The sequence below is a fragment of the Haplochromis burtoni genome, unplaced genomic scaffold (genome assembly GCF_018398535.1).
Source record: "Haplochromis burtoni strain Fernald_Lab_line unplaced genomic scaffold, NCSU_Asbu1 Contig_73, whole genome shotgun sequence".
Taxonomy (NCBI): Eukaryota; Metazoa; Chordata; class Actinopteri; order Cichliformes; family Cichlidae; genus Haplochromis; species Haplochromis burtoni.
The window spans coordinates 552,872-580,866 of record NW_024582434.1 but is presented as its reverse complement, the minus strand read 5'-3'; the positions used below and the strand labels follow the sequence as shown (position 1 = coordinate 580,866).

The following is a 27,995-nucleotide window of genomic DNA, read 5'->3' as shown; positions in this document are numbered from 1 at the left end:
GCAGTATGAGATTCATTAGACGCAGTTTGTGATCCGTTCTAGTATTTTTTTTTTTTTTTTTTTTTTTTTAAATTAGTGCATCCTTGGATTACTTGATTATCTCACTGTCTCGTGTATTAAATGGTAAGTGGCCTGTATTTATTTACAGCTATACACACAGTCGGTGATGTTTGCTTTTTTTGGAGCTAAGACTCTTTCACATGCACTTGTGATTAGTGAGATGACCCCTGTGCCACCTGAGCCACCTCTTACTCAAATCAGCCATTAAAAAAGCTCTTCAACCGTTTTAATGAGCAGAAATATTTCAATGTTTCCTTGGGTGATGCTTTTATTTACAACCATTTAATAAGAACTCAATGTGAATGAGCCGGGTCAGGAAATAAGGGCGCAGCCTGTCTGACTGGGAAAAGGAGACGAGATTATTAATGGAAACATTTGCAGGTTGTTGTTTGAGCGAATGCTCTTATCGTTCAACAATGAGTGCAGCTAGGGAATCGGCTTCTATAATGACTTTAAAGTTGTAAGTTGTTGTTATTATTTTTTAAATTGAGAAGATCCATAAAAACCCGTAAGATTTGAGGATATTTTACAGTGGGGAAAAATAAATGTATGCTATATTTGAGATTAAAGAGAGAGGCTTTCTTTAATGCCTATGTAGTCTAGCAGAGAGCACTGATGCTTATCATTTCTGAACTACATCATCTTGTCACCGAACGCCTGCTTACATAAGCTGTTGTCACTTTGACCATTAAATATCAGCTGGAGATGGTAAAATTCACCTTAGTTAAGTTTGCCAGCTTGCCCCTGAACTTTGCAGACAGACTGACTTTAATCACCTTCAAAAAATAAACTAAAGCTGTTAGCAATCAGTACTACCTTTGAAATCTTGCTATATTGTGTTTAAGAGTTCTCAACTGGAGTTGAACTGGGGTCAGGCTGGTGAACCAGTACAGTGTAACCATTAAGGACACATTCTCCTTTATTTGCTTTATTCTCCTTTATGGCCTGGAAAAGCAAAGCCTGTTGAAGAAATGGGGATTGGACTAAAAAGACATTAAAAAGTTTAAGAATACTAACACACATCCAAAAACACCCGTTGGTAAAAACTCTGCCTCCTGGTGGTGAGAGTTTTAGTTGCATTTTAAAGAATCTAACTGATGCAGGGTGTAATGGTTGACCAAAAGATCAAATTGGCCAAGTGTGTTTGAACTTTAAGGTCATTCGTAGATGTACATGAAGAAAGAAAGAAAATAAAGCTACACAGCAAGTACAACAGCGCTGCACAGAGATCAACGAATGCAAACTCGAGTGTTAAAAAGCCGAGGAAAACGGTTTGCTTTTCATGTATTAAGCAGGGAAATCTAAAAATGTGTGGCAGATTCTTTTCTCTACAAATAAAGACCTTGAATGAAAGATGCTCTGTGTGCGTGCGTGTGTGCCCACGATGAAGAGTAACCGTACATTTCTGCTGTGCGTCTCCAGTCTGCAGAAGCTGCCTTGTGAAGTATCTGGAGGAAAACAACACGTGCCCCACGTGTAGGATTGTTATTCATCAGAGCCATCCACTGCAGTATATCGGGTGAGTGAGGAACCACCGCAAAGTGCACACACACAAACGCACACACACACTCACTCATTCACACTTTGAGTGCCATCAGCTGTGCTCTGCCAGTAAACAAACTGCCGAGGACCAAAGAGCCGGCGGTCCTTTTCCATTTGATTTCTGCTCTTCTGCAGGAAACAAAAAGCCTCTCGGGGTGGTCCGGCTGCTTTCTTTTGTAGATTTGCACCTCGCACAAAAACACTTAAAGCCCACACCCATTCACAGCTCTGTTTTCTGCACAAGAGTCTAGAAAATACATGCTCATTGTACAGTTAGTACAATCAATGTATTATTAAACTTTGACCATTTAAACATGGAGGGCTGAGCGTGAGCAGCTTCTCACATTAATCACACAAGTCGGTGTGATTTCATTGATTAGGTTTGCCTGTAATCTGTGGCTGGAACGATAACAGCTCTCCCCGTCTGCCTTACACGATAACATCGGTGCAGAAGGTTGTTACTGTTAGTGATGCAATTATTACTATGATTTTTACAATGATTTATTTATTTATTTTTACCTGCATTGCTCACCTGAAATGTTATCAGACCAGGAAGGACGGCGGTTACAGTTTTATTTCCCATGTTTTTCTCCAATTTTTGGATGTGCAGTAATACTTTCAAACACCCGTTAAAAAAAACCCAACTTTGGGATCTGTGGAGTTTCCCTCTACTTTTATTAAAGACTAGTAAAATACACGAGCTAAATTATATTTTTCTCTTTAACCAAAGCAAAGAGATCCCTTTATCCACATTGCACATTTAAAATGTAAAAAAACAGCTGTAGCCCACTGAGATCCAAAGATGCTCATTGTCTTATTTTTATGTTTTATTTGCTTATGCTCAAAAATCTTCAAAAGAACAAACATGTCTGTGTGCATTATAAAGCGCGGCTCAGTTGCTATAAAGTAGATATACAGTAGATGATCCTGCAGCTATGATCATAAACCGCTGCTGGGATTTTGCATCAAAGTGGCATCGCAGCTCGGCGTTCCCCACTGTTTCTTGATAACTAAATATGAAAAAGGAAAGTTGTACTTCAAGTCTGTTAATTGAGTAGAGATAAGTGCGTTGACTTTTGTAAATATCTTATTGCTTATGGTAGCCGTCTCCGGCTGGTTAAATCCTGCTCTGCGAAGCATCGTGTGGTGTCTGCCCCTCTGAGCGCTCACGCATTAACGTCTGATAAATGTGGCACACAAACCTAATGTGCACCAGCAATTTAGTCATTACTGTGTAAACTGCGCTTTCTGCAGACTCATTGTTTTGCAGGAAATGCTCCATTTCAAACGCATTAGCTCTCTGCGCAGCTGTTTGGGTTTTTTTTTCTTCCTCCCTTCATTGTTTGCAGGAAATTGGAGCTGATGGAAAACATCACAAGTGATTTGAAGGCAAAACGCCCAGCAGATGACAAGCAAAACCCCATCTGCTCATTGGGAAGATTGATCAAAGTTGATGTTTGAGATTTAGGCTTAAAAATCACAGTCGGATGTCTCTTCAGAGAATCAGCTGGGCAGAACAAATCCTGCCGCTCCGCCCGCCAAATGTGGCTTTCTTTGATTGTTTTAATCCATTTTGTTTTCACATACTTTAAATTGTTGCGGTTACATGCGTGCAAACAGCTTGGGAATCAGTAGCTCTGGGAAGGAAATGTGCACATATTGTTACCACTTGGTCTCATTTAGTTACTTCAAAACATGGTGTTGATTCATGCCACTACTTTTTTTTTTAATGATATATTTGTTACATTTATATTTTGGTTATGTTAACATTTAGAGACAGTTCAGGGCTGCTGGATCATTTTATTTAGAGTTAATGTGCACGTCACTTTGTTTTCATAGGCTTTTAAAACAGATCCATAGAAGGAGGAGAACAATGCCTGTAACTCAGTGTCCATGTGGAGTTGGCCACTGGTAGCCAAGGCTTATCTCTTCTTCAGGAAGGAGCTCATGTGATAAGGACATGGTGGCATGGGGGAGGGAAAGACATGCAGTGGCTCATAAGACCCAATCAGAGCAGCAGATGTGGGCGTGTGAGACTGCAGTCGTTTTAGTTGGCACAATCACATTTTAATTGTTGGGTTCTTTATGCTCTTATTTGCTTCTTTATCAGTGATAACTCAGGTGATTTGCACAGGGCTGGATGATGAACACACTCATTGTCCATTTTTTTTTAATGGGATATTTATTTGACCTTTTAAAGTCTCATGATTCAGAAACTTCCAGGCGGGATCAGGAAATAAAAACACAGAAACACACAAAGTATTTGTGATTTTTGTCTACATTTCTCACAATGTGGACATTTTTAACGCCAGTAACAGATCTCAGGGCTATAATCAGTTTTGTCCAGCAGGGGTCAGTGTTTCCCTGCTTTTTTGCAGGGGATCAATCCTCAGCATTAGGTGGCTAATTTCGGTCCCTGATATGACTCCTCCTCAGTGGACAGCAGGGGAGACAAACATGTCACATTATTATTTATTCATTTTTCTCCTCCATAACCTTGCAACAAACAGCACACTTTGTCTGTTAGCTGGCTGTCAGCACTGGGTGTCAAAACACACCATCACACATAACGCGTACCCACTGTGCACCATGTCACCAGCACGGGGGAAGCGGCCATTTAACCATTTAACACTCTGACAGAGCGCATGCTGAACATCAGCCTTTGAGGGTGTCAGTTGGGGCTTTGTGAGATTATTTTCTTGCATGTCACCTTGAGATTTTCAGTCATTTAACAGGATAGTGTTTTACAGTGCAGGGTGGCAAGAACTTATAGTTTTACCTCGGGGCATTTGCAGCATGTCATAACAGGATGCGCAAAATCTACAGGTTCTCAATAGTTCAACCAAATGTTATTCCACCCTCTCAGACTGCTGCATGCAGAGGCTGGACTGATTATGCAGCATTACATACAAGAAAAGGAAAAAAATTAAGGGGAATTTTGATAAGAAAAGAAACAGCAGAATATTGTTTCCCACGTTCTCTCCTATCATGTTAATGATCTCATGACTTCAGACTGAGTTTTTTTGTTTTTTTTTGTGGATTCCAGTCCAGACTTGAAGGTAGGGATCCACTGCTGTGAGTTACAAAAACATGCAAATGTGTTATGAAATTGTACAAGTGCATCTTATCTTGTTCGCTGTGAGTTTTTGAATCTCTGGGTTTGAAACTCAGTTGCTTTTCCCTTTTTATAATGTTAATTTTCACTGCGTGTTAAAGTAACTAATTATTTTCTTGTCCCTTATAGCCATGACAGAACAATGCAAGACATTGTCTATAAGTTGGTACCGGGACTACAAGAGGGTAAGTATTGTGTATTTATTTCCTGGGATGCAACCTACAAGAGATCCTTCCTTAAAACGTAACTTTTTAGCCTTCCCTTGCATGCATGCATTGATAAACTGACTGAAAAATGCATCATTTTAATATTGTTTTTCCTCGCTGTTGTACGTGAACCTCAGAACTCCTAAGGAACAAGCTCCCTGTAGTGCACACATGCTTCTCTAAATGTTAAAAAGATGACAGCATCAGCCTTGGCAAAAAGGACTTCTGTTTTTAACTCTTTTTTGTTTTCCTTTGGCTCTTGTGCAGCGGAGATAAAGAAACAAAGGGAATTCTATCAGAAGTTGGGGATGGAGGTGCCCGGAGACATTAAAGGAGAACTTTGCAACATGAAGACTCATCTAGATCAACGCAACGGTACGTTAGCCTCGCAGACTCGCGCTGTTTTCAGAACCACAGAAAATCTTTCTTATTGCTTCATCTAGTTTGGAGCTGGCTCTGCATTTAAACCAACACCTAACATGCACCTGTGACGGGTCTCGTATTTGTTTGACGTGAAGGATTTGACCTTTAGTCAACACAGCCTTAACGGTGGCACATAACAGTCTCAGTGAATGCAGCATACGAGAGGATGTTGTTTGGTTTTGTCACGTGATGCTGCTGTGAGTTGAAGGTCCTCCAAATAGCACCAGGGCTCAACCTGGCTGAAAAAAGTACTGCAGGCATGAAAACAAATATTTCCTGCAGCCTCTTTGAAAAATGGTGTAAATAATGTTGTATTGATTGTCCGGGTGGATTTTACCTGTTGGCAACCTAAACAATCTAAGACACATGCACAATATGCATTCACATATTATACTTAAATTATGCATGGTAACGTGCAGATATTGTATTTACATACTTGCACTCAGTATGTTAGTAGAATTCAATTTTCAATTCAAGTCAGTTATGTTTTTTTCATATCTTCTCATACCATCTCAAAACTATTTATATTGTTAGACAAAGATCCTACAGTAATGCAGAGAAAACCCCAACAATTAGACGAACCCCTATTAGCACGAACTCGACAACAGTAGGAAGGAAAAACTGAATTTTAACAGGAAGAAACCTCTGCAAGAATCAGGCTCAGGGAGGGGCAAACATCTGCTGTGGACCGGTTAGAAGTGACTGGATGGAGACGGGACAAAAGACGAGCTGTGATGGATGTAGATGGGTTTGTTTGTTTGTTCCCAAGTCTTTAAGAGTGTGGCATTTTGATTGTTTTGCTTTTTTTAAATGAATGTGACAAGTGAAGGGTAGAAACCTTACTGAGAAACCTGCCGGTCACAGATCCCTAAAGAACAGCCTGCTTATCATGTTTCATTCTAAACTATTCTATGCTAACGTCATGTTGTTATAAATGAGACTTCACCTCTGCAGTGTGGATGTCGTGCTGATAATGTGTAAAGAATGAAGTCTCTGGCCAGTAATGAGAAACATTAGAAGCACAACCAAGAGTAAGAGCAGAAGCCATTAAACAGTACAGATAAAGACAATTTAGCCAATCATAACGAGCCTCTGGCCTGCTCTTTGTGCACAATGGCTTTTCCAAACCTGCTCGCTTCCAAGGGTTGGTGTAGATGTGTACCCAGAGGGCTGTCATGCTGGCAGGCCTAATCGCTAGCTTAATCCCCCTCTCTGATTTTGGTAATTAAGGTTCAAATGGAAGTGGAACTGCTCTCTGGATTCTCGAGCTTTGTCGCTGGAAGTCAGGTTTAGCTATAGAATATATACACACACACACCTCTAAATGTTCATACCCAAACACATTTTAAGGACCATTTGCACAGACGCCAACAGAAAAAGAAACAAAGCAACTCCTGGGCTCCGTTTCACCATTGAACAAACAAATATGTCTCTAGCTTTGAGCGGTGATAAAAATAATCTTGACTTGAGGAAACTATAGAAAACCAAATGCATGTTATGGAAATAGAAATTCACTCTCTTTCGTGCGTTTCTGAAGATTTTAAAGCTACCAGCCTTTTAAGGAATTGAAAGCTTCCTTTTAACTCCAGTGAATTTCAGATAATTGGTTTACCGTCTGGTCTCCCTCAAAGCTCGTCTCTATATACAATCACTGAAAACACAACAAAGAAAATGTCACACTGCACAACAAAATTTCTCTTTTCATTTCATCCATCTGGTTCAACAATGTAAGAAAAAGATCTTAGACTATTGAGCTGTTATAACTTTATATTATTTAATCCATTCGTGCATGTGTGTTGAGCCAAATGGAAGTCTGAATAGAAAAAGGCATCGTGCATAACATCCATGTGTCAGGTAGCCGGCTAATGGCACACCATCTTGTGTGCAGTTCTCCGTAATGCATCCACGGTGAGTGGTCTTTTCAAATAGCCACTCTTGAAAAGACTCACCATGGTTGTACAACACCATTAGTGTTAGATAGTTTTGCAAGTGCCACAAATTGAGCTAAAAATACAGCCACAGTTCCCCAGTCATGGTTTAGATTGCATAAAAAAGTTTCGACAACGCCAGCAAATGTTTGAGAGAGACAAGAAAGCCGAGGAGTGTCACAATATTACACATAGGTTAGATTGATCACAAAGTGGTGCTTAAGGGGTGGTTTAGCAGCAAAAATCCTACTAGGCTGAGTATGTAATATTACCATCATCTGTCTATACATACAGGCTAATGCAGTATGAGGCACTGTAAATAAAAACGCACATTCCTCAGAAGCGATAAAGTGCATCCTGGGTATGTGTTAGTCATCTGGTTGTGGTTGACTTGTTTTACAGGTTGTAAATTATCTGCATCCATCTTTAATCTGGACTCAGCGATTTGACATTGCATCCAGATTCTTTGAAGACCTGTCAGGACTTTCATTAAAGTTACAGAGATTCTGTTTGCATTGACTTGAATACATGTGGTATAAAAGCTTTAAAGTAGTAGGCAGTGATTTTATGTAGGCAGGCGGTGTTCGGTTGCAGCGATGGCTCATCTGAGTCATGCCCCACGTCCCACTCCAGGACACGGGGGTCAATGCCAACAATTCTTCGCCCCAACTGGAAAAATAATAATAATGAGGTTTTCTGGTTTTAAACTACTCAACAAAAAACTACTTTGTACTCTATTTTAAAATAGACAATACAAATCTAGTTTTAAATTGTGTAGCTGCTGGCCTCTAGAAGCTCTACTGTATTTCTATTTTCTTCTGTTTTGTAGCTCTTAAAGCTGGGTAGATTTCCCAAAACGGTGAAAAATATTAAGTCATAGTCAGAATTTGTTTATCCAGCATCACCGCGAGCAGGCTGGTTTGTTTACTTGAAATCTTTCTCTCCCACCTGAGAAAATGGACGCTCCTCATTAGGTTCCTATCTAAGAATAGCAAACCAAAGTTAACAGATGGTATCGCAGAGATCACACTGCACTAACAACAGGTGACAGTGGGCGCTCTGTAAATGTTTCTCCTGCCAGAGCTGAGCAGTTTTACACTTAATTAAAGGCTCATTTACCCAGAATCTCAAAATTAGGAACTTTTTTTTAGGTCCTTCTAATCAGCTGAATAAAGTTAACCTCTTCCGCTTTATAGAAGACGGATCGACACTTTCTAATCCATGAGCACAGAAGTCACAACCAGAGGTTGTAATATTTGGAAGAAAGAGTGTGTTTTCAGGAAATAAATGACGCAATGTCTGTTAATTAAACAGAGCACATGTAGTACAGACCTGCATGTGGATCTGAATCAGGGACATTGTGAGTCATGTTGGGACCTTAATCCAAATGCTCCCTCAGTGCATTAATACCCTAAAGAGATGAACAATTACAGAACAAAAATCACATTTTATTGATTACAGGGGACCAGTGGCAGTTCATAATTTGCCTATTTTCTTCCTTAAGTGTTGGCTCTAAGTATGACATATTTGCAGCTTGTTCCTTGACAATGCATAATCCAGCTCTCTTATCAATATGTTCCAAACACTTTCCAAGGCGGCTTAACAGAGTACCTCCAAGCTCTGCATTCAGTCTCACAGTCTCTCACAGAAACTGCAATATTGAGTTATCTGTCAGTAATATGCTGATTGATTGGAATATACTAAACATGCAAAGCAATATTAGAGATGTTTCTGTGGACTTTCTTGCAAAAAGTGTGTGTTTTATTCCCAACTGAAGGTTTACTTACATTAAGACAAACGTGGCATGTGCAACAGGCCCAATATTTTAACCACTGATAACACTGCCATTAAGCTATAATACTGCACGATTTAAGCCTTCGCACAGTAGATCTAAGCCGTGTTAGCTGTGCTTTTAAGTGCATAAGCTGAGTTTTTTCCCAAACACTGTTAAAAATCTGGCCTCCTCTAGTATACAGCAGACTCATTTCTCTAAATGACCTTCTTTTCTGAGCACTTTACACAAGAAAATAGGGAGACATGGGGCGATGATGAGTCTGTCGAGTGCCCTTTTCTACTTCATGACAATATAAACGCCCACTCACTAACACACAGTTTACTCCATCTCACTGCCATTACACAGCAGAATCACTCAAAAACGTTGTAGTACATGCCTTTGGGATTCGACTGTTTATAAGAGTTCCCACAAATCATAAACCTGTCAGAGAGTAGATGATTTTTCTGAAACAAAAAGAAATTTTGGAAGAGACAGACTGCTCAGTCTTTCTAATCCCCAGACCCAAGCAATCAACCCATTACACGATGCCATCACCTCGAACAAAAGCCAGGACTTCATGTTTGAGTCACTCAGATGCTCAGGAGTTGTTTGAAGGTGAGGCACAACAATAAGAGCAAGACCCTGGTGATAAGCAATCAGTGAGGCACACTCTGGAGACAATCACCACAGAGACACCAGAGCAGCTCAATAATACTTGGTGGAATTGGTGACAGTTAGCCCAGACAGAAAATGGTCACAGAGGGGTGCTCCCAATAGCATCTACTGTCTGAGTAGGACTAAACTGTCCACACACACACACACACACACACACACACACACACACACACACACACACACACACACACACACACACACACACACACACGTACGTTATTACATCCACTGAATCCAGGAAGAACAGACCGAATTTCTTTGTTTTTTAAAGGTTACAGAAAAGCAATACTTGCCCATGTGGCAATTTTGTCACTGCAATGCAATTTTGACTTTGATAACCAAGTTTCATATCTAAAAATTCAATACTACTACAATATCACAGCCAACAAGAAAATCCCTAGAGAAATATATAAACCTCAGCTGTCCCGGACAACTGTGGAGCATCTGTTTCACAGTGTGAGGTTTGAAATTATCGGGAAGTGTGTTAGATTTAGATGTATATCTAAAAGTCTCTACAGCGAGACAGCATGTCATTTTTGAAAATCAAATACTTCGAATGAGACTTCATTTTTAGATGTACCTAAAGTCAAATGAACATCATAATTCTGCCTCACACCTGTAAATGTTTAACCTTTTAACATCCACCAGGTCACTGGCGATTCACTTAGGTTTAGGGTCAGGAGCGGGGTTCAGGTTTTGGACTCCACCGAGGCTGTCTTTTGTTAGCGCTTCTTTTCTTAATTTTCATAGACAGAATTTCTAAAAGGAGTCAAAGGATGAATGGCGTCAGATTCCGAGATCTCAGGATCCTATCTCTGCTTTAGGCAGATGATATGGTTCCCTTGGCTTCGACAGGCAATGTTTGGTGACTACAAAAATAGGCTTCCTTCCAAAAATAGGGTGTCTAGACTGTCCATTAGAGAGCGGTGGAGAAGCGGAGTCATTTGGATGGGGGTCAGAGTAGAGCCATTACTCCTTCACACCATAAGGAACAGCTGAGGTGGTTTGGGCATCTTTCTACGATGCCTTCTGGTCTTGTCCTAGGGGAGGTGCTCTGAGCACTGGTGTAACCTTCCTGTATGTTTCTGGTTCGGCACACTGCTGTCTTCACTATTTGTCTTTAGTTTTCTGGGCTCGTGTGGATTCTCGCAACCATTGTGTGTGTTGGTGTTCAGGCTCTGGAGATTCAGGTGGCCCTAATGGGAGTTTGGGTGTTGTCACAGTGTGAACCATCACACCGTCTGTTGTTGTTTCTGCTTGTTTCTCTGTTCTTGCTTGAGTGTTTGGTTTTTGGGTTTCATTGCTGTGTATTTTGCACTCTTTGAAGGGAGGTGATTGTTGAGGGTGAGATGTTGGTGAGGGTGATGCACACATGTTCACAAGTAAAGGTTAGGTGTTCTAGGCAAGTCCTACCAGGAGGAGGGTCAAGGGCAAATCCAGGATGTGCTGGAGATATTATATCACCATTTCCTTGGTATTCCCTTAGATAAGTTGCGGGAAGTAACCCAGGGGAGGGACGTCTGGGCTTAAAACTGCTGCCCAGCAGCACATGATTGATGGATGTTAGAATAGCAAAGCTCTGACATCATGTGCGCAGTGGGCTGCTGGATTGATGACAATCCATGTGTTAATGCAGATGTGTTCAGAGTTATTTGTTTGTCTTAATAAATTTCAGTTAATATACTAGTGAATGGAGGTAGTTAACTTTAACAGAATGAAAATGGGTGCAGATCAGTGCATCACGCATACATTTTATGTTATCCAGATGTAAAAGCAAAATTGCCACACTGGAATAAGATGACAAACCTGCCGTTTACATGACTTGTGATGCAGACCTGTGTTTTCAGAAAAGCTGCAGAAATGGTGCATCATAGCATAAGCATCCCTTGAGTTTAGCATGTATTCTTTCAAAGCAGTTCGCCAACATTATCTCAGGACAGACGTTGGCAATCAGTTCAGGATGTTGTCTGAAATTGCCCCTTGTCATGTGTAGAACACAGCAGGAGCCTGCCTGGGTCAAATGCATTCTCACCTTCAGAAATATGGTTTGCTTTAGGCGAGGGTGCTGTCTCCATAGAACACGGGGGAGGCAGGAAATGAGGCATTTACTTGCTCGCTGTGAACACTATGCGTTCAATCGGGCATCATGCAGAGTTTACACTAGGAAGCTGGCAGGTTGAAGACAACTTGATGTCCAATTTGGCTACATTTGAAATTTGCTGTAGCTTGTCTGGCTTATTTGGTTTTAGAAATTTGCAGTAATTGTTAGATCTCTTCCTGCCTACTTCTGGTAACGAACTGTAGGTAAAGCAAGTGAAATTCGTATATTGATGCAGGTAACCTTGTTTTCTACTAGAATTAAGTTACAAAAAAAAAAACCTCACCTGTAGCGCGCGCGTGCGTGTGTGCGTGCGTGTGTGTGTGTGAACTCCAAATATAGTTGACCCAGGGTCTTCAGACTTCTCCCAGAGCCAGACCAAAAGCTCTGTGTGATGCATTATTAAACAGTACCTTACCTGCCTTGTAGCACTCTGAACACATTATCCTTCAGCAGTGCAGCCTGTGAGAAATGCCTTTTTCTTCCTATTTTACCTTAATGTTCACTAGACTGTGCTGCTCTCTCTGAAAACCAGCATATCCGAGAAAAGGAACAAAGGGCAAACTCAGACAGGGTTAAGTTCAGAGCTGAAGTCACTCCTCATGCAGACCAGAATAAGCGAACGCTTTTTATTGATTAGAAGTTCACCTGTGCTAGAGACGTGCCTGCACAGACGATAAGTCATACAAAGGATGCTTTAACACCCTCAAAGATGTAGTTGGTTTATAAATGGGCTTCTGCAGGAGGTGTTTTCACGCTCCAACAGGCACAGTCTGTTTTAAATACTGCAGGGAGACAAACCTGCCTGTTTCCCTGACAAATCTTTTTTTAACACAGCCACAGTGGACATCAGTAACCCTCAAATCTCTTAACTTGCTAAACATAAAGAGAGAATCTGGATTGAGTCCTACAAACAGCATCTTTTTTTTTTTCTAACTCTTTGCTTGTTTGTTTGTTTGTCTTTTAAACAGGTGATGCCAAATCAGAAGACACGGCCAATAAGGAGGCAGGAGAGGAGAAACCAGAGGAGGACAACGACTATCACCGTAGTGACGAGCAGGTAAGCCTGACGGATGACAACATTTGCTCCTTGTTTCCTGCCTCCGGGGCCTTCTCAAGTGGCAGCCTCTCTTCTACTTTGTTGCATTTCAGAAAGGCACATCCCCCCCCCTTGCTTTGAGATATCGGCCTCCGTTCTGGCACAATCTTAATCCTCGGACCTCGCTGTCAACTGTTTTTTAATTCCAGGTACTTTTTGCTGAAGAGAAAGTCTTTGTGAAAACTGTTGACAGCAAAGTCTGAGGATAATTCAAGCCATCGGGGACATTATGGTGTCCATGGCACCGGGAAAAGCAGAAAACCCAAACATAATCCTATCCTTTGCTTTATTAGTACAGAAACGGATCTAAGGAGATATCTGCTTTGTTAGATACCACAGCACTTGAGTTGTTTTCAGTCTAATTATGTTTTATATTTTGCACAAAAGTCCACAAGGCATGGAAGTATATATTTTTTTCCTTTGAGCAGATACTGGAAGTGAATCGGGTAAAATAATTATGGGTTACAAAGCATTGTGTCAGGAACAAAAGCACCAAGGAATAAAAATACTGTTTGTGATAATTGTTTGTACAATTGCCTTAAAAGCCTGAACATCAATTATTGCCTTTATAAAAGTGGCCCCCTTGTGGTTTACCAGGCTGTTTCACAATTACTGGGTTCTTTTGTCTTTCGGCTGTTTGATTTGCACGGAGCCACACAGACACCACAGACACACCACTGCTACCCACTGAACATATTTAAAATGAAAATGGGCCTTTTCTTGATTCCATTTGTATTCCGGCGCGTTCTTAAGCCCTGAAAAATGTCATTAATAATGCAGCGAGAGTGGAGTTTCTATTGTTGCCGGACAGACGCCATGTGGAAATAATGGCTCGCTGTTTGTTGTGCAGGCTGAAAAATTAATCTTGTTCGAGTTTTAGCTGTTGCTTTTCTAAAGATTGGATTTATATTTAAAAAAACAAAACAACCACTTCTTTGCTGCCATGTGGGGAAAACAGGCCGCCCTGATGAGGGTGAAGATCTTGCCCTTTGGATACGCGGCAGCAGTGCAGAATGCACTCGGAATAGCTAATACAGTGGGCTGCGTGAGCTGAATGCAGTGATGTCAGATGTAACTCAGAAGGGTGGGAAGGGAAAATAAGATGAGAGATGGAAAAGAGACAAAGTGTAGGAGAGAGAGGTGATGTCAGGTCACCATGCAGGGGGTGAGGTGATCATAAATACGATTCTCTGGGTTTTATGTCTAATGTGAGATGATGGAAAAGTGAGCCTCATCAGAACATGCAGAAAGGAAATGGCTGAAATAAGAGGATGATGATGGTGCACACTCTTAAAAGTAGGGAGCTTTTAGACCACCAGGGAGTGAAAAGAAGAAAAGGGGGGGGGAAAGCCCTTTCACACAAAAATACAACCTTGATCTCAGGAAGGCTGCTGCATTGATGAGAACGGCCGCTGACACAGATGTGATGTGGCAGGAAATCATAATACAGAGTGTCATCCTGCATACATTGACCAGTCGGATAAATGCAAGCACACGCTGCTGGCAGATCACATTATCAGTGGAGTGGTGTTTTTCTGAAGTCACCTTTACAGTCATTTATACTTTGTGTGAAAAAGGGCTACTCCTGCTGTCAAATACTGCAGTTTGCTACTTATTCTATATATAGAGCTGATGTTTGTGGAGGTGCCTGCTGTATCCAGGACTTCATATTTAGGCTGCCTTCGTGTAATATCATGTACTTTGATTGACAAACCAAGTTCCAAAAATGCTGAGATGATGTATAAGATGTAAATCAGTGCAGTACCGTATTTGCAAACAATTTTACCTTTTGTTTGGATTTTCTGGACAGCACGGAGAGAGTAAAACTCAAATATGCAGAGCTAGCTGTTGTGGTTGAGACCCTCGGGATAAAGGAGCAGCTAAAAGAAGCTTTATTGGGGTTTTTGGTCATATATATACATATTATTCTCGTTGAAGTAATTTGATGGCGTGGCTCTGCAAAACGGGATGTTGCATCTCTGAGCAGATGGAAGTGAAAACAGCAGTTTCAGTTGGGGGGAATGAAGATGAAGAGCAATTTTCTCCCAGAAATCTCCCTTCATCACTGAGATGTAACAACCAGCAGGCATTGTGAGCATGCATGGAAGACTTCCAGAACGCTCCCCCGCTGTCTTCTGGACGACCTTTTAGAGTATAACCTTGGGGTGCTGCTAGGTGAGAAAGAAACTTGCAACAAGCTCATCTAAAAAGGGAGAAACTAAATTCCTGATAAAAGCTGCAATTAATCAGAGCAGCCTACTTTTGCAGCAAAGCATGAAGCTCGTTTCTGAGGTTAATGTTTCTAGACGAGGTATAAAGTCTCCAGATGGGGTCACCTTCAGGCTCATATCAAATTTTAATAGAGTCAGAACAGATTGTGTAAATTTAATAAACTACAGCTATTTTGGGTTTAAAGAGTCTACTTTGGAGACATTTGCAAGAGCAGCTTCGCTCTGAATTATTTATTGATGTCTCCAAATGTAATTTATCAGAGATCCAAATTCAAAACCCACACAGACAAACTTTTACTCCACACAGAAGAAGGTGCAGATAGAAATGTTGCATCAGCGCTCTGCAAGCATTCGGGACTCGGCAACATGGTGTAAAGCTTTCGCTTCATGACTCCTGAAGGCTCGTGCGATATTTTCTTGATACGCCTCTCCCTTGCATCATCACGTCTGTGTGTTTAGCTGAAGCGGGAGTCCTCGGCTCTGTGAGCACGTCACTAATCTATTTTAATGTAATGAAACTGCCTTGCGGCCTGCTATCAAGCTGCCGTGGAGTCCAGATCACTGCTAAGGGTTTTATTTCACATTATGAGCCTCCCTCATTGCCAGCACCACTGGAAAGCAGATATATTATGAATCTGGGTTTTGCTTATTGAAGGGCAGGCTGCTCACTGAAGCGCTGCCAGTGTTTACTTGAGAGCAGAGATGATTTCCAAGTTTAAACAGAAACCAGGGTAATGTTAGCTCTCTCCGTCTCAAAAGAGAAAGATGAAAAGAGGAAGAGGAACACCCACAAATGAATAAATCCAACGCTTCTGCCTTTGTCTCTTGATATGTGCCGCTGGAGCCCAGTAGCAGTAATGCATTCTGACTCCCGCTACCATCCACTGCCAAAAACCACCTACCATGTTACCTCAGGGGGGTGGGGAGACAAATGAATGGGCCAATGGCATTAAGTGTCGGTCGCGTGAAAGAAGCCAATAAACAAAAAACCCCCAAAAAACAGCAGCAGAGGTTCAGTGAGATGTTGTGAGGAAGCAGAGGAGGAAATCGACACCAGCGTCAGGTTGAGTTTTTATGAGAAGGTGGGTGAAACGAGCTACAAATCCACCTGAAGTCTTCGGTTTCTTCACACATACCGTGTGAGCTGAATCGATCCCTGCGGCCGGGCTTCTTGGTTTCATGTCTTTGCAAAAGAGATGCTGTAGAAAGGTGGAAATATGTTTGTCGAGGTGGGCAGGCTACAGTTCTGGTTACACAGCCAAAATTAAATTGTTGAATGGATTATAAATGGAAGGCAAACCAAATATTGTGGTTGTTCACAGCCTCAGTGACAACAAAAACTGACAAATGGGGCTTAAAGGCTGTTTAGTTATCCAGACTGAAAGCATTTCTGTCATTCTTTAAAAGCAGCATTGAAGATTGAAGCGGTTTTCACAATGTTGGTATAAATCAGGTTTGGTGATTGTCAGCCACCTCTGTCTTCACTGGACGGTTACCTGCTTTATACGTTTATAAGCACAATCAATGAAACCTCAGCTTTGTATCAAGCTTTTTAATGTCTACTTCAGCTGAGTTGGATAGTTTTCTCATATTCAGCTCTGCTGGGTGAAAAGTTCACAGCTGCAGGACTTGTAAATTCTGCCATGAGGTTTTTGACCTTTGCGGAGGTGGGAATTTTGACCTTTAGGTGCTGCCAGGTGAAACTTTCTGGGCTTCTCAAAGTAAGAAGGTGGTTCTTATGAAGACTGCAGACGTCTAAGTTGTTCTGAACTTTCCTAAACCAAAGTGTTTATATATTTATTTATATTTAACTTTACACACATGACTACAGTTTGACTGTGAAACAGCAGCATTTGAAACAGCTTGAGGCAGAGTTATAGGCTCTGTCAATCATGTAACACTAGATTTACGCTGACATTCAGAACAGGGCTCTGCAGTGGACACACTCCACATTGTCACTGATGCTAGCTCTAGCACTGCCCTACTACTTGCTCTTTAAAAGGAACCTTGCGATCCCTCGTGGCTTATATTTTAAAAAAAAAATGTAGCACTTTAACATGAAACAGTTCTTAATGGCCTTATAAAATAAAATGATAAGATCATGTACCCACACTTCAGTGGACGCAGGATTTAAATCCTCATCTTCTGTCTCCTAACAGGTCAGCATCTGCTTGGAGTGCAACAGCAGCAAGCTTCGCGGTCTGAAGCGCAAGTGGATCCGCTGTTCAGCACAAGCCACGGTCCTCCACCTCAAGAAGTTCATTGCCAAAAAGCTTAACCTGACATCATTTAATGAGGTACAGATAATATCACGCTCCACCAGCCCGGGAAACAATGATGACAGGGAAATGAGTCTGTCACGAACTAAATGTAGTTTTGGTGTAAAATTAAAGCTGTAAAGGAAGCAGTTTAAGAGGAAACACTTCCCCCCTCAGCGCTTGTTATCTCCATGTTGATAACCTTGAGAGTCTGCATCACTCTGATCCTTTTATTGCTCAAAGCTAGACTTAACCTGTACATTTGAAGCTTTCTACTAGCCTTAATTACAAAGGAACAGAAATGGCTTCATATGTTTGTTCTTGGAGTTTAAATTAATCCTCATTTTTTTCTGATGCTGAGCCTCAGTGAGACCCTTAAGGCCATTCTCGGTCTGAAAGGAGCTGTTTTTGCTACTCCCCCTCCCTTTAAACCAACTATATTGTCATTAGTTGCCCCTTGTAAACAGAAAGTTTGAACAGCAAGTGGGTGGGGCTTCTGTGCCCAGTCATATTAGGAATATCTTTGACATTGTTCAGAATCAGTAGTGGGTTAAAGCTAAAAAGCTGCTAGAAGCTGAGAATCACAAGCAGCCTGACCAGCAGCTAGAGGCGTGACCCGCACCCTGACACCATCATTTCAAACATTATAAATCCAAACCTGAAAAACTCCACAAAACCCTACGACCATGACACTTACAGGCTTTCCCTCCAGGAAGTTTTACAATAATTCCTATAGTAGTTTGTGATTAAACATTGAGATTGCAGATTACTGCTTTTAGTCATTTTAATTCCTGTTCTTACAAAAACATTGTTTCTTTTTCCAGAAATGGATTTGTAGCAAATTGGAACAAATCTCTTAATTCTTGGCGCTTGTTTTAAGTTTTCGGAGCACCAGCTGGCCCGTGTGGGCCCCGCGTATCAGAAAGTTTTAGTTAATTGCAAGAAATTGCATAAAAGGTCACTTTATTGTAATTCTTCTGTACTGACTCATACAATGCCTTTTGTGTTTGTTATATTTAGCAGGAAACAAGCCCATATGAGATCTAATTTTTCTATTAATTATCGTTACCACCCTGTTATAAGCAGCGGGGGATGGGAGGGTGGAGGGGAGTAGGCGATAACTTGACAGATGGATTTTTCGATTGAATCATCAGTCGCCTCCTTGTCGTCTATTTTTCTGTTTTCTCCGTGTCCTTTTTTTATTTTGTTTGTTTTTTTAAACTGGCTGTCACAGAGATGAGTGGGAAGGCTCCATCATATCGTCGGCCTCCATAACACAGCTTTGGCGAGGCGGATGCTCTCCCAGCCAGCCATTGTTGTCCTATCTACTGACTATCAAAAGATGTTGTTTGAAACGATTTCTGCTTTCAATGCAGAGCCGAGCGCAGAGCATTGTCGGGGAGCAGTACACCAGTTACTCATTGATCATGTTTGTAAACCCATCGTTGTGGCCACGTCAGCCATCTGAATGTCTCTGCAGGAAGTGTTTCCGTCAGATGAAACTAGGATAAAAGGAATGCCCAAAATGGAGGAAAATCAGGGATCGATTCCTGGAATCAAATAGATTTTCTTAGGTCTTCTTTGATGACCATATAAAGACAATAAAGATGTTGTTCTTATTATTAAGCATTATAAATGTGCTACAAGAATAAGCACATTTTTGGCATTTAAAAGACTATCTTGGAAAAAGCTAATCTTCCAATCTTAAAGTTTCACATATAGGAGATGCATGTTTAAAAAATCCATCACACACTCAGTTCTATAGCTGTGGAAACTAGTTCACAACAGCAGTCGCCTCAAAATGCTTTGAACTGTAAATTTAATAACAGAAAATGAACCAAGCACTTGGCAGCTGTGGAGACGAAGAACTCCCTTTAAACAGGAAGAGACGTCCAGCCAGGCTTAGGCCGGGGCAGCAATCAATCACTGATCCATGCTGTAACTATAAGCTTTGTGAAAAGCCAAACTTAATTTTAAAAGTCCCAAATCCAACGTGGGAAACTGGTTCCACAGGAACACGGGAGCCTGAAAGATGAAGGCTCTGCCTCCCGCTCTACTTTAAGGAGCTCCGGGAAACACAAGCCAGGGGCTCTGAGAGGGATAAGTGCTCTATTGGGGGTCTTTAAGTTATGATGGGACTGATTATTCAAGAATTTTAAATTAAATTGTGGTTTTAACAGGAAGGCAATGAAGAGAAACTAATATGGACGGGATGACTCTCTTACTCGTTCCTGTTAATACTCTCTGTGACATTTCAGGGAAACCTCGCTTGTCAGGAAGCTTTTAGAGCAACCTCATAAGGAATTACAACAATTCAGCCCTTTAAGTAGCAAATGAATGGACAAGTTTCCCAGCATCACTACAAATGATTCATTTAGTTTAAAATCTCATAGAACAAAATTCAGAAGATCACAGTTATGCTTTGATTGGTTTTGGTGTGCCAGATTCTGGTTTCCTTCTTCGATTGCTTTTTTTTTTTTTTTCATTCAGCATCTCATTTTTCTGATTTTCATTGTGAGCATCTCTGTTTAGATAATGATGATTTAATAAGTTTCTTCAGGGTTTAAGGGTAAAAAGCATCTCAGCTGTACAATTCAATTTTAGATTTATGGTTTTGTTTTGTCGGACAGAAAACCTGATTGGAGAATGAAATTCTTCCCCTGAATTGCATCCTCCAATCAGACCTGGACAGTTTCAACTCCTCCCAGCCTTAAAATGTGCTCTCTCTGAGAGCCAGCAGGTGGCGCTGTGGCAGTGTCCCTCCCCGGCCTTCACTTTCTCTCCCTCCCTGCGTGCCTCTCAGTATTGATTGGCAGATGCAGATGCGGGGAGCTGCTCAGAAGAATATCAATGCTGGCTTCACGGGGGAGCGGTAGATTTGGCGAGCCGGCATCGTGTTCAGTATCGAACTTTTGGATTCTCTGTGCGGGTGCCAGGGGCCACTCGATGTCAAAATGAGCCCCCCACTCACCCATCCACCCACCCAGCTACATCTCCAGGAAACACTGATGTTAGAATAGAAAGAAAGAGGGGAAAATAGTAGAGTTTCACTTTGTCCTCGCACTAACCAGCAGAGACCTCCAGCATACGCCGCTCATATTAACGTCATGTTGTTAACTACTCTTGCACAAATCGGGTCAAATATCGTTCAGTAATTTGTTTCTGTGCTTCTTTTCTCAGCTGGACATTTTATGCAACGAGGAAATCTTGGGGAAGGACCACACTTTGAAATTTGTTGTTGTTACAAGATGGAGATTTAAGGTAAAAGACAAATGAGTTGTGAGTTTGAGACTGGTATTACCAGTAATATCCAGTTGAATTGATTTCACTGAAATGTTTTTGCTATGTGGACACTTATCAACTGAAAACTAATCAGCTGACTACAGACTGTTCATGTATTGATATAATCAGTTAATATTGGCGACTTTTCCCCAGAAGTAAACTCCAATAGTCTGATGCATTTCCAGGTTATATTTTTACTGAACAGCCATCAGGCAAGCATGCTTTCACCACATGCCATAGCTCCATTTGGTTAACTAGCACAAGCGACATGAGTAACAGTTAGCATCTCATTAGATAAAGCTAGTTATCAAAGCTGCTGTTATTCCTTCTGCATATCATATTTAATTAAATTCAGTTTTACTTATATAGCACCAAACTACAACAGCAGTCATCTCAAGGCGCTTTATACTGTAAGGTAGACGCTACAATAATAGCATTTACACAGATGGTGCTTAGATTTGTAAGAAAAACTGAATTTGAACACAGAGTTTGGCCAACATATCTACAGTGTTTGCTGCAGCAGTGAAGCAGTCCTTTGGTTTCTCTGGCTGATGTAATCTTCTCATGTAGAGTCTATACCATATACCTGCCTTCATGAGTACCCAGTGAAATTTCAGTTGTGCAGCGTAGGTCACAAAAAACTTCCTAGAAGGACGTCTTCCCAAATGCTTTTCAAGCTTCTTTGGAAGTTATAGAGTATGTAAGTTTATTAGATCACCTATGATAAAAACAAAAACACACAGACTGTAAAAATCTGTCAAAAACTGGTTTAAAATGAAAAATAATGAAGTAATAAGTTCACCTTTTTGTACTCAAGACTTCTTTTAATTAATCGAGTGTAACATCGGGCTTCTTGAAAATGAGGACAAATTATGTTCTTAAAGCGACTTCCCCAAATTCAAGGACTTGTGTTCCAGTTAACAGTGGCGTAAACACAGACATGTGTTGATACATCACGTCTCCACCTGTAACAGTTAATGTACAACTAGGTCTCTGCTGTAGGTGGAAACCTATTTAGTCTGTCATAAATCTGTTATTTCTCGTAGAAGTACCTAAACTATAGCACTTAAACATTAGCATCATATTTTCTAAGCCAATCCATGCTTCAGTGCAGTTAATAAGCTAATTGTGAATGGTTTAAGGCCTTTTGCTCGAGCTTGTGTTTTGCTTGTTCCTTGCAGAAATCCCCCCTCCTGCTCCATTACAGACCCAAGATGGATCTGCTGTAGCTACAATGGACACAGTGGTTGTTTTTTATTTTTCTTTCTGGCCCAGTGGCCGCGGACTGTGCCGAAACCTTTTTAATTTATGCAAAGACGATCAACCAACACCAAGCAAACGCCCGACGGTAAAAGTCAACACAAGCCAGCAAACGTCCATCTAACGGGGAGGGAAAGTGGGACAAACTGACACAAACTGGCCGCCTCTCCAGCACAGACACTGCAACACTGGCGTGTGTTTTTAGAAACTAAAACAACCATTTTTTTCCCTGGTCTGCTACATCCTACATATGTGAACGAAAAAAAAAAAAATATGGAGAAAAAGCATATATTTATACTTTTGTACAGAAGAGACACACGGAACCAAGACACTACTGGTGCTCTGTTTACACGCAAACAAGATGTCGGGAATCGTGTGACCGTCTTTTCCAGCTCCATGCAGACTTCATCCTCCTGAGATGATGACTGAGCGGAGGACAGGATTATTTTTTTTTAATATAAAAAGGTGTTTTGTTCTTTTCACACCGCACTCGACACGTCTTGGGAGCACAGAAAGTATATGGAAAAATTTATATAACAGGCATCAAATTTAAGCTGTTTATCAAGTCTCTGATTTCTCTTCCTTTTTTTTTTTTTTTGGTTCAAATTTCATTCTGTTGGCTTTGTCTAATTTGCTATTGGGTTCTCAATTGTCAATTGTGAATAGGTTAATTTTTTGTGTAGTTATTTATGTTCTATATACCAATATTGTACATAAAATGTCATTACAGAGAGAGAAAGAGATTGAAGAGAGACTTTAGACTGTTAAAAGAGAGTGGATCCCAGAAGTGCTATCTATATGTTGGGCAATAAATGTCCAGAGGTGATAAATTAGGATTTTTAAAGACAGACTCACTATCAGTATCAAATTATATAAATGCATTTTTATGTTGTCTGAGAAAGACACAAAACAGCTATATCAAATCCTCTGCCATTTATGTGTATGTGGGGTCTAAATGTGTTCCTTTGCCCCGATAGATGAACTTTTAGGGGGCCGATGAGGAGAAAGCTTCACCCCAACCTCATCCTTCCCATCTCACCTTCCTTCAGTAGAACACATTTATTGTTAATTTTAGTTATATTAACACATTTTAACATTACACAAAACACTCATGTCCGTAGATGCCCGGAAGATGTTTCATTTTTTAAACATTGTTTTCGGTACCCACCGTGCAGTCTTTTAATATCCGTCCCTGTGTTTCTGCAGTCTTTCAGTGGCAGCAGCACCAGGCAGGTGTATGCCCATACCACCCACATGTTTACAGCTTTTGGTTTGAGCTGCTAGCTGTAGATATTTTTTGGCACCCTCCATCCTTCCAGACATTTCCTTCAGCTCCATTTTTACTGCAGAGCTACCGAAGCTGCAAGGTAGAAATGTAGAGATACAGACAACTCCCTCATCTTAACAGCCTCAGAGACGGTCTTATCCTAGTTTCTTTTTTATGGTGAACATGGAAGGGAAGTGACATTTATTATAAACTTCAAGCTCGTCTCTTCAGATGGATTCAAACGTCACAGATGTGCCAGTTCTGCAAACATGAGTGCAGGTTAGCGATATCGCTATTTTCCATTTCTGGGTTATACTTTGGTTAGTTCTCACTGCCAGCTGGAGAGCAAAGGTGCAAAGTCTTTAAACGCATCAATACGACAGCATTTCTGAAAGATAAGCGAATATTTTTAGGCTTGTAATCACACACAAAACAAAAGAAAATCAGTATAAAACTTGGATTTTCCTTTTTTTTTTCCTTCCTTTTTTGCAGAGTAGCCAGTGTTCAATATTGTTGACTTAACAAGACGATTTTGAGTCTTTTTGAAAGAAATATCGTGCAAATTCAGGTTTCTCAGCGAGGAGGCTGAGGTTTTTTTTTTTTGAACATTTTGATAATGAAATGACTGCTGTTTGGTCATTTGGTGCTTATAGATGTGTGTTTCTGACCTTGAGGAGGATTGTTCCTCATGCGGGAGCATGCCGTTCTCAACTTTGTGACGCAGAAAACTGATGTTATGTCAAAAGCAAAATGTCTTAACCCTAAAAATCCTGAACCGAACTGTCTTTGACCACAACTGGATCCCTGAGCAGCGTGTCAGACCTCAAGTAGTCTTACCTCACTGACTTCTCTTATCAGTAATTAAAAACGGCAGTTCAGCTTTTGCGTTGTATCGCCCCACAACAAGCCGTCTGTCTGTACGCTCATGTGCGGGGTTCCTATGCATCTTCAGATCTCACAAGTCTGGCGGAGTGATTTGAAATTGGCCGACAAAGCAATGTGTAGGGACTCGTTAGGACCTATGACGTGTGTATTAAATGCATTATAGCCTACAGGTCTGTACAAAACCAGCTCTACCAAAACTCCTTCTGCATGCTTCATTCATGTGCTGACCTTTATGTTTCAAGGACCTTAATTCAGCTACCTTTTGTAGGGTGCTCATTGTTTATGGTTTTTATGTAAATTAGTATTTTATTTTATTATTATTATTTTAAAAAGGTGAAATTTGAATTGGCCTGTCCAGAAATACCTCTCCGGGTATTACTTCTCCTCCTCTTTGTTCTTCTTAATATTTTTTACTTGGTCGGACTCTTGCTACAATAAATTTTCATGCATAGAAAGTGATTAAAAACCAAAAACAATGAGCCTGGCCATGTTCTCAGCTCGTGGAAGAGTGTTGTGTATGTACTAATCCCTGCAAACGTAATGTAATATCTGTGTGATATTATGTCTTTGTAAGTGCAGACTTGGTGTTTTAAAGGCTTATACTGATTATTTCGTAGTACTCGGACGAGTGTCGAGTACGCTTCCCGGAGCTATCACTGACACTGAGATCTGTGTTTTAAGTCCTCTGGTTTGCAGTCCTAGATCGTAATCGTGTTTTCTGCCGTTCGGCTGTCACAACTCGTTTGGAGTTCTCGTCGTGTTTGGTTGTCACTGATTAAATCTCTTTACTGTAATTCAGCGATTGAGCTGTAAAACACTTGACAAGGTGCTACTGTACTCACGACTACAAACGGAAAAGATATAATGCAGGACACTGCTCCGGAAACGCCCTTGTGTTTCACATCCGCCTTCAAACGTTCACTTTTTCCCTGCTTTGATCGTTAGTGCTCTCATCCTGGTCATCGTTCGGCACGATCAAGTCTTTCCAAATGTTTCACTCTGAATCCTCTCTAAAGCCTTGAGTAGTTTACCTTCTGGATCTGTTGCATTTGTGTGTCGATGAAAACTAAAACTAAAATTTAATGAGCCCAAATAGAACAACTCCAAGGCGTTTTGTGTCACACAAAGAGCAAAATTGGTGCGCAGCTTTTAAGTCAAAATTAGAATTGTTTACCCTCTCGTGCTTGTTTTCTCCTAAAAGCCCTGTGACCTGATGGAAAGGTGGAAAGGGCGAGGTCTTCGCCGCAGTGACGGTCAGGCTGCGTCTCTGCTGCTGGTGCTCTCTATGGTGCTAACAACTACTCGCTTCAAACTTCAGAGACAAAAAGGATCTGTGTCGAAGCTCTCGCTCTCCTGCCGCCGTACGTGCTCCAGTCCTTGGGCGTCTGATAAAGAAGACGCTCGATCCCCTCCCTACTTTCAGATTGGGTTTCCCTACTTGTCTAGGCTCGCTTTGGAAAGGAAACAGAGGGAATTTTAAATAAGTCATAGACTGTGACGGGGCTGATGCTGTGACAAATAAAAGTGGTGAGAAATTGGGTGCACCTGCTGCAATTTCGTGCCTCAAAGAGAAACTCGCACTTATTACAGGCTTCACTGGTGAGATGTTTGCGCCTCCGAGTTCGATTGAGTCTCACTCCAATTTCTAACAGATAATTGGCTCTGAAAGACTAGAACATCCATGAATTTAAAATCGTGTACAGCTGGTTGTGTTTTCGTCTACACGTTTCTCTCAGGAGGTTCGACCTTCTCGCCACCCGTGTGTAGATGATGCTGGCCGCATCTTGCGCCAGAACAGATCAGTGTTCGCCTTTTTATTAGGACTAACATCGAGACATCAGTGCTGCTATGCTGACAGGCAGGATGAGAGGCTTCCAGGAGGCCTGCAGATGGTGTTGCTATCTGCTCTGAAATGTCTCTGGCTCATCTCTGCTTTGACCCTGATCTCCTGTCAGCCTGTTTGTTAGCTCCTGCTGGGATCTCGGTGAAGCCCGGCCAAAGTTTAGCCGCTTCACGTGGACCGTCGAGCCTGAGCAGAGCGAGTTTGCTCCACCGCCATGACGGCAAGACGAGTAAACAGTTTATTCAGGCCACTTTGAACAGTTTTCTGAGCTCGGAAACTTCCCTCCTCAGCGGCAGCCGCATTCATTTCAGCTTTCATTTCAGCTTTCATTTCAGGCTTGTTGGCAGCAGAATTGTTTCTGGCAACTTCAAATGGCTCTCCTGTGTTTACTCTGCTGTAATAAGCGTCCACTCTGGGAGTCTGGTAGCTTTCTTTGTTACCCAGCTCTCTTTCTCCCTTGTTTGAGTTCTCTGCAAGGCGCAGCAATCTCACAGGCTGGCTTTGTGTGCAGCAGAGACTGAGACCTCACTCGTATGAACCACATGAGCCACGTGAACTGAAACGGTCGAAAAAATATAGATTCGTTTGGCTGGGGTGTCTCTTCAGAGCATTTGAGCCGGCAGCCCTCGAGCACACAGGTGGTTCAGCTTGAAGAGCAAATGTCTGCTTAAATTATGGATTGTTTTGCCACTTCGGGTGATTTTTCACTGCCGATCAGGGCAACAAAGTCTCATTTGCAAAGGCGCAGCAGTTGCGAACGACTCCAAACTATTGGCTTTAGCAATTCAGAACGAATCAGTCGTCATCTACTAAATCTCACAATGACATTCCCCTGATGTTGTCGCCTGATCTGTCCAGTTTTGTATAAATATTTATTTATGCTGAAAAAGTGACCTCTGCAGTAGCTTTTAAGTGTTTGACATTTATGCTCTTGCTCATAATTTTGCAGTTTTTTTTCCCCTTTTCTTTGTGAAACTGAGCAGACTCGTACAGGAAAAATGGCTTAAATTATGACTCATTCCCCCTCTTTCGTATTAAATAAAGTGTCGTCTTCGCAGTGTGTGACAAAACACATGGGTCATATTCATTAGGTCAAGTTTATTTAAAAAAAAAAAAAAAAAAAAAGGTATGAATGTGGCAATGTGGTTATTGTACTGGCAAGGAAAAGGTGCAATATACAGTTCCCAGATGGTTCCAGCCTTTTTTTTTTTTTTTTTTTTTTAAATTTTGAAATGATTTTTCTTTTTCCAGTCAGGTCCTCAGGTCACTAAATGCCTTCTGGTCCTGAGGGTGACCAGGGAATCTCAGAACATACACTAATGCACCCAAAATTCAAACGACTGGATTTTACTTTAGTCTCTTCTTGTCACAAATACCCCAGACTGTTTTTTTTTCTTTGTGGGTTTTGGTTTGCTTTCAGATCAACACAGATTCTTATTCTGGTGTCCTTTTCCTTGCCTCCTTTTGTATTATTGTTATTTATTGCACATGTAATGAGTTGATCTCCACTGTCATTTAATTCAAGGAGTTTTGGGGCTGGAATTTCTTTCATACAAAACTACAGAAGCTTTTGTCAAAACCTAAGTGTGTATTTCATCAATAAATGCCTTTAAAAGTGCTTCTGGTGCCGTGTTGATTGGATTTCTTTGGATTTGGAAAGCTGCCATCGATTTTGTTTATTTAATGTAGACAAATTTTAAATGCACATTAGAATACACAGGCCATTAGATCAATCTGTACTCACCTGCCACTTTGTAAGGTACTCCTCTTCAGCTGCCTGCAAACACATCTAATCAGCCAGTCACTTGGCAAGAGCGCTATGCATTTAGGCTTGTAGATATTTTAAGTGGTTTTGTAAACCTTAGGGATGCTTCTGCAGTAAAATCGCAGCAGACCAGTCTGTCTGCTATATCCAGAGGCCTGAAAAAGAAAATATCAGACCTTGTTGATGTTAGAGGTCAGAGGAGGATGTTTCAAGCTGAAGGGAAGGATTAGTTCAAAGATATAGTTAAATGTAACCAAGGCATCTGTGAACATGCAGCAGCAGAA

At 41.2% G+C, this 27,995-nt stretch overlaps 1 protein-coding gene across 1 annotated transcript in view; it reads left to right on the top strand.

The window, feature by feature from the left end:
- The window catches only part of LOC102300902 (polycomb group RING finger protein 3), a 70,167-nt gene extending 42,603 nt beyond the window's left edge, over nucleotides 1-27,564 (top strand). The window contains exons 4-10 of the mRNA XM_005924052.3: nucleotides 1,483-1,579; nucleotides 4,847-4,902; nucleotides 5,191-5,298; nucleotides 12,793-12,881; nucleotides 17,311-17,448; nucleotides 20,590-20,670; nucleotides 21,873-27,564. Of these exons, the coding sequence (XP_005924114.1) occupies nucleotides 1,483-1,579; nucleotides 4,847-4,902; nucleotides 5,191-5,298; nucleotides 12,793-12,881; nucleotides 17,311-17,448; nucleotides 20,590-20,670; nucleotides 21,873-21,920 (617 nt within the window). The 3' untranslated portion in view covers nucleotides 21,921-27,564. The remainder of the gene's footprint in view (nucleotides 1-1,482; nucleotides 1,580-4,846; nucleotides 4,903-5,190; nucleotides 5,299-12,792; nucleotides 12,882-17,310; nucleotides 17,449-20,589; nucleotides 20,671-21,872) is intronic.
- The last annotated feature ends 431 nt before the right edge of the window (nucleotides 27,565-27,995 follow it).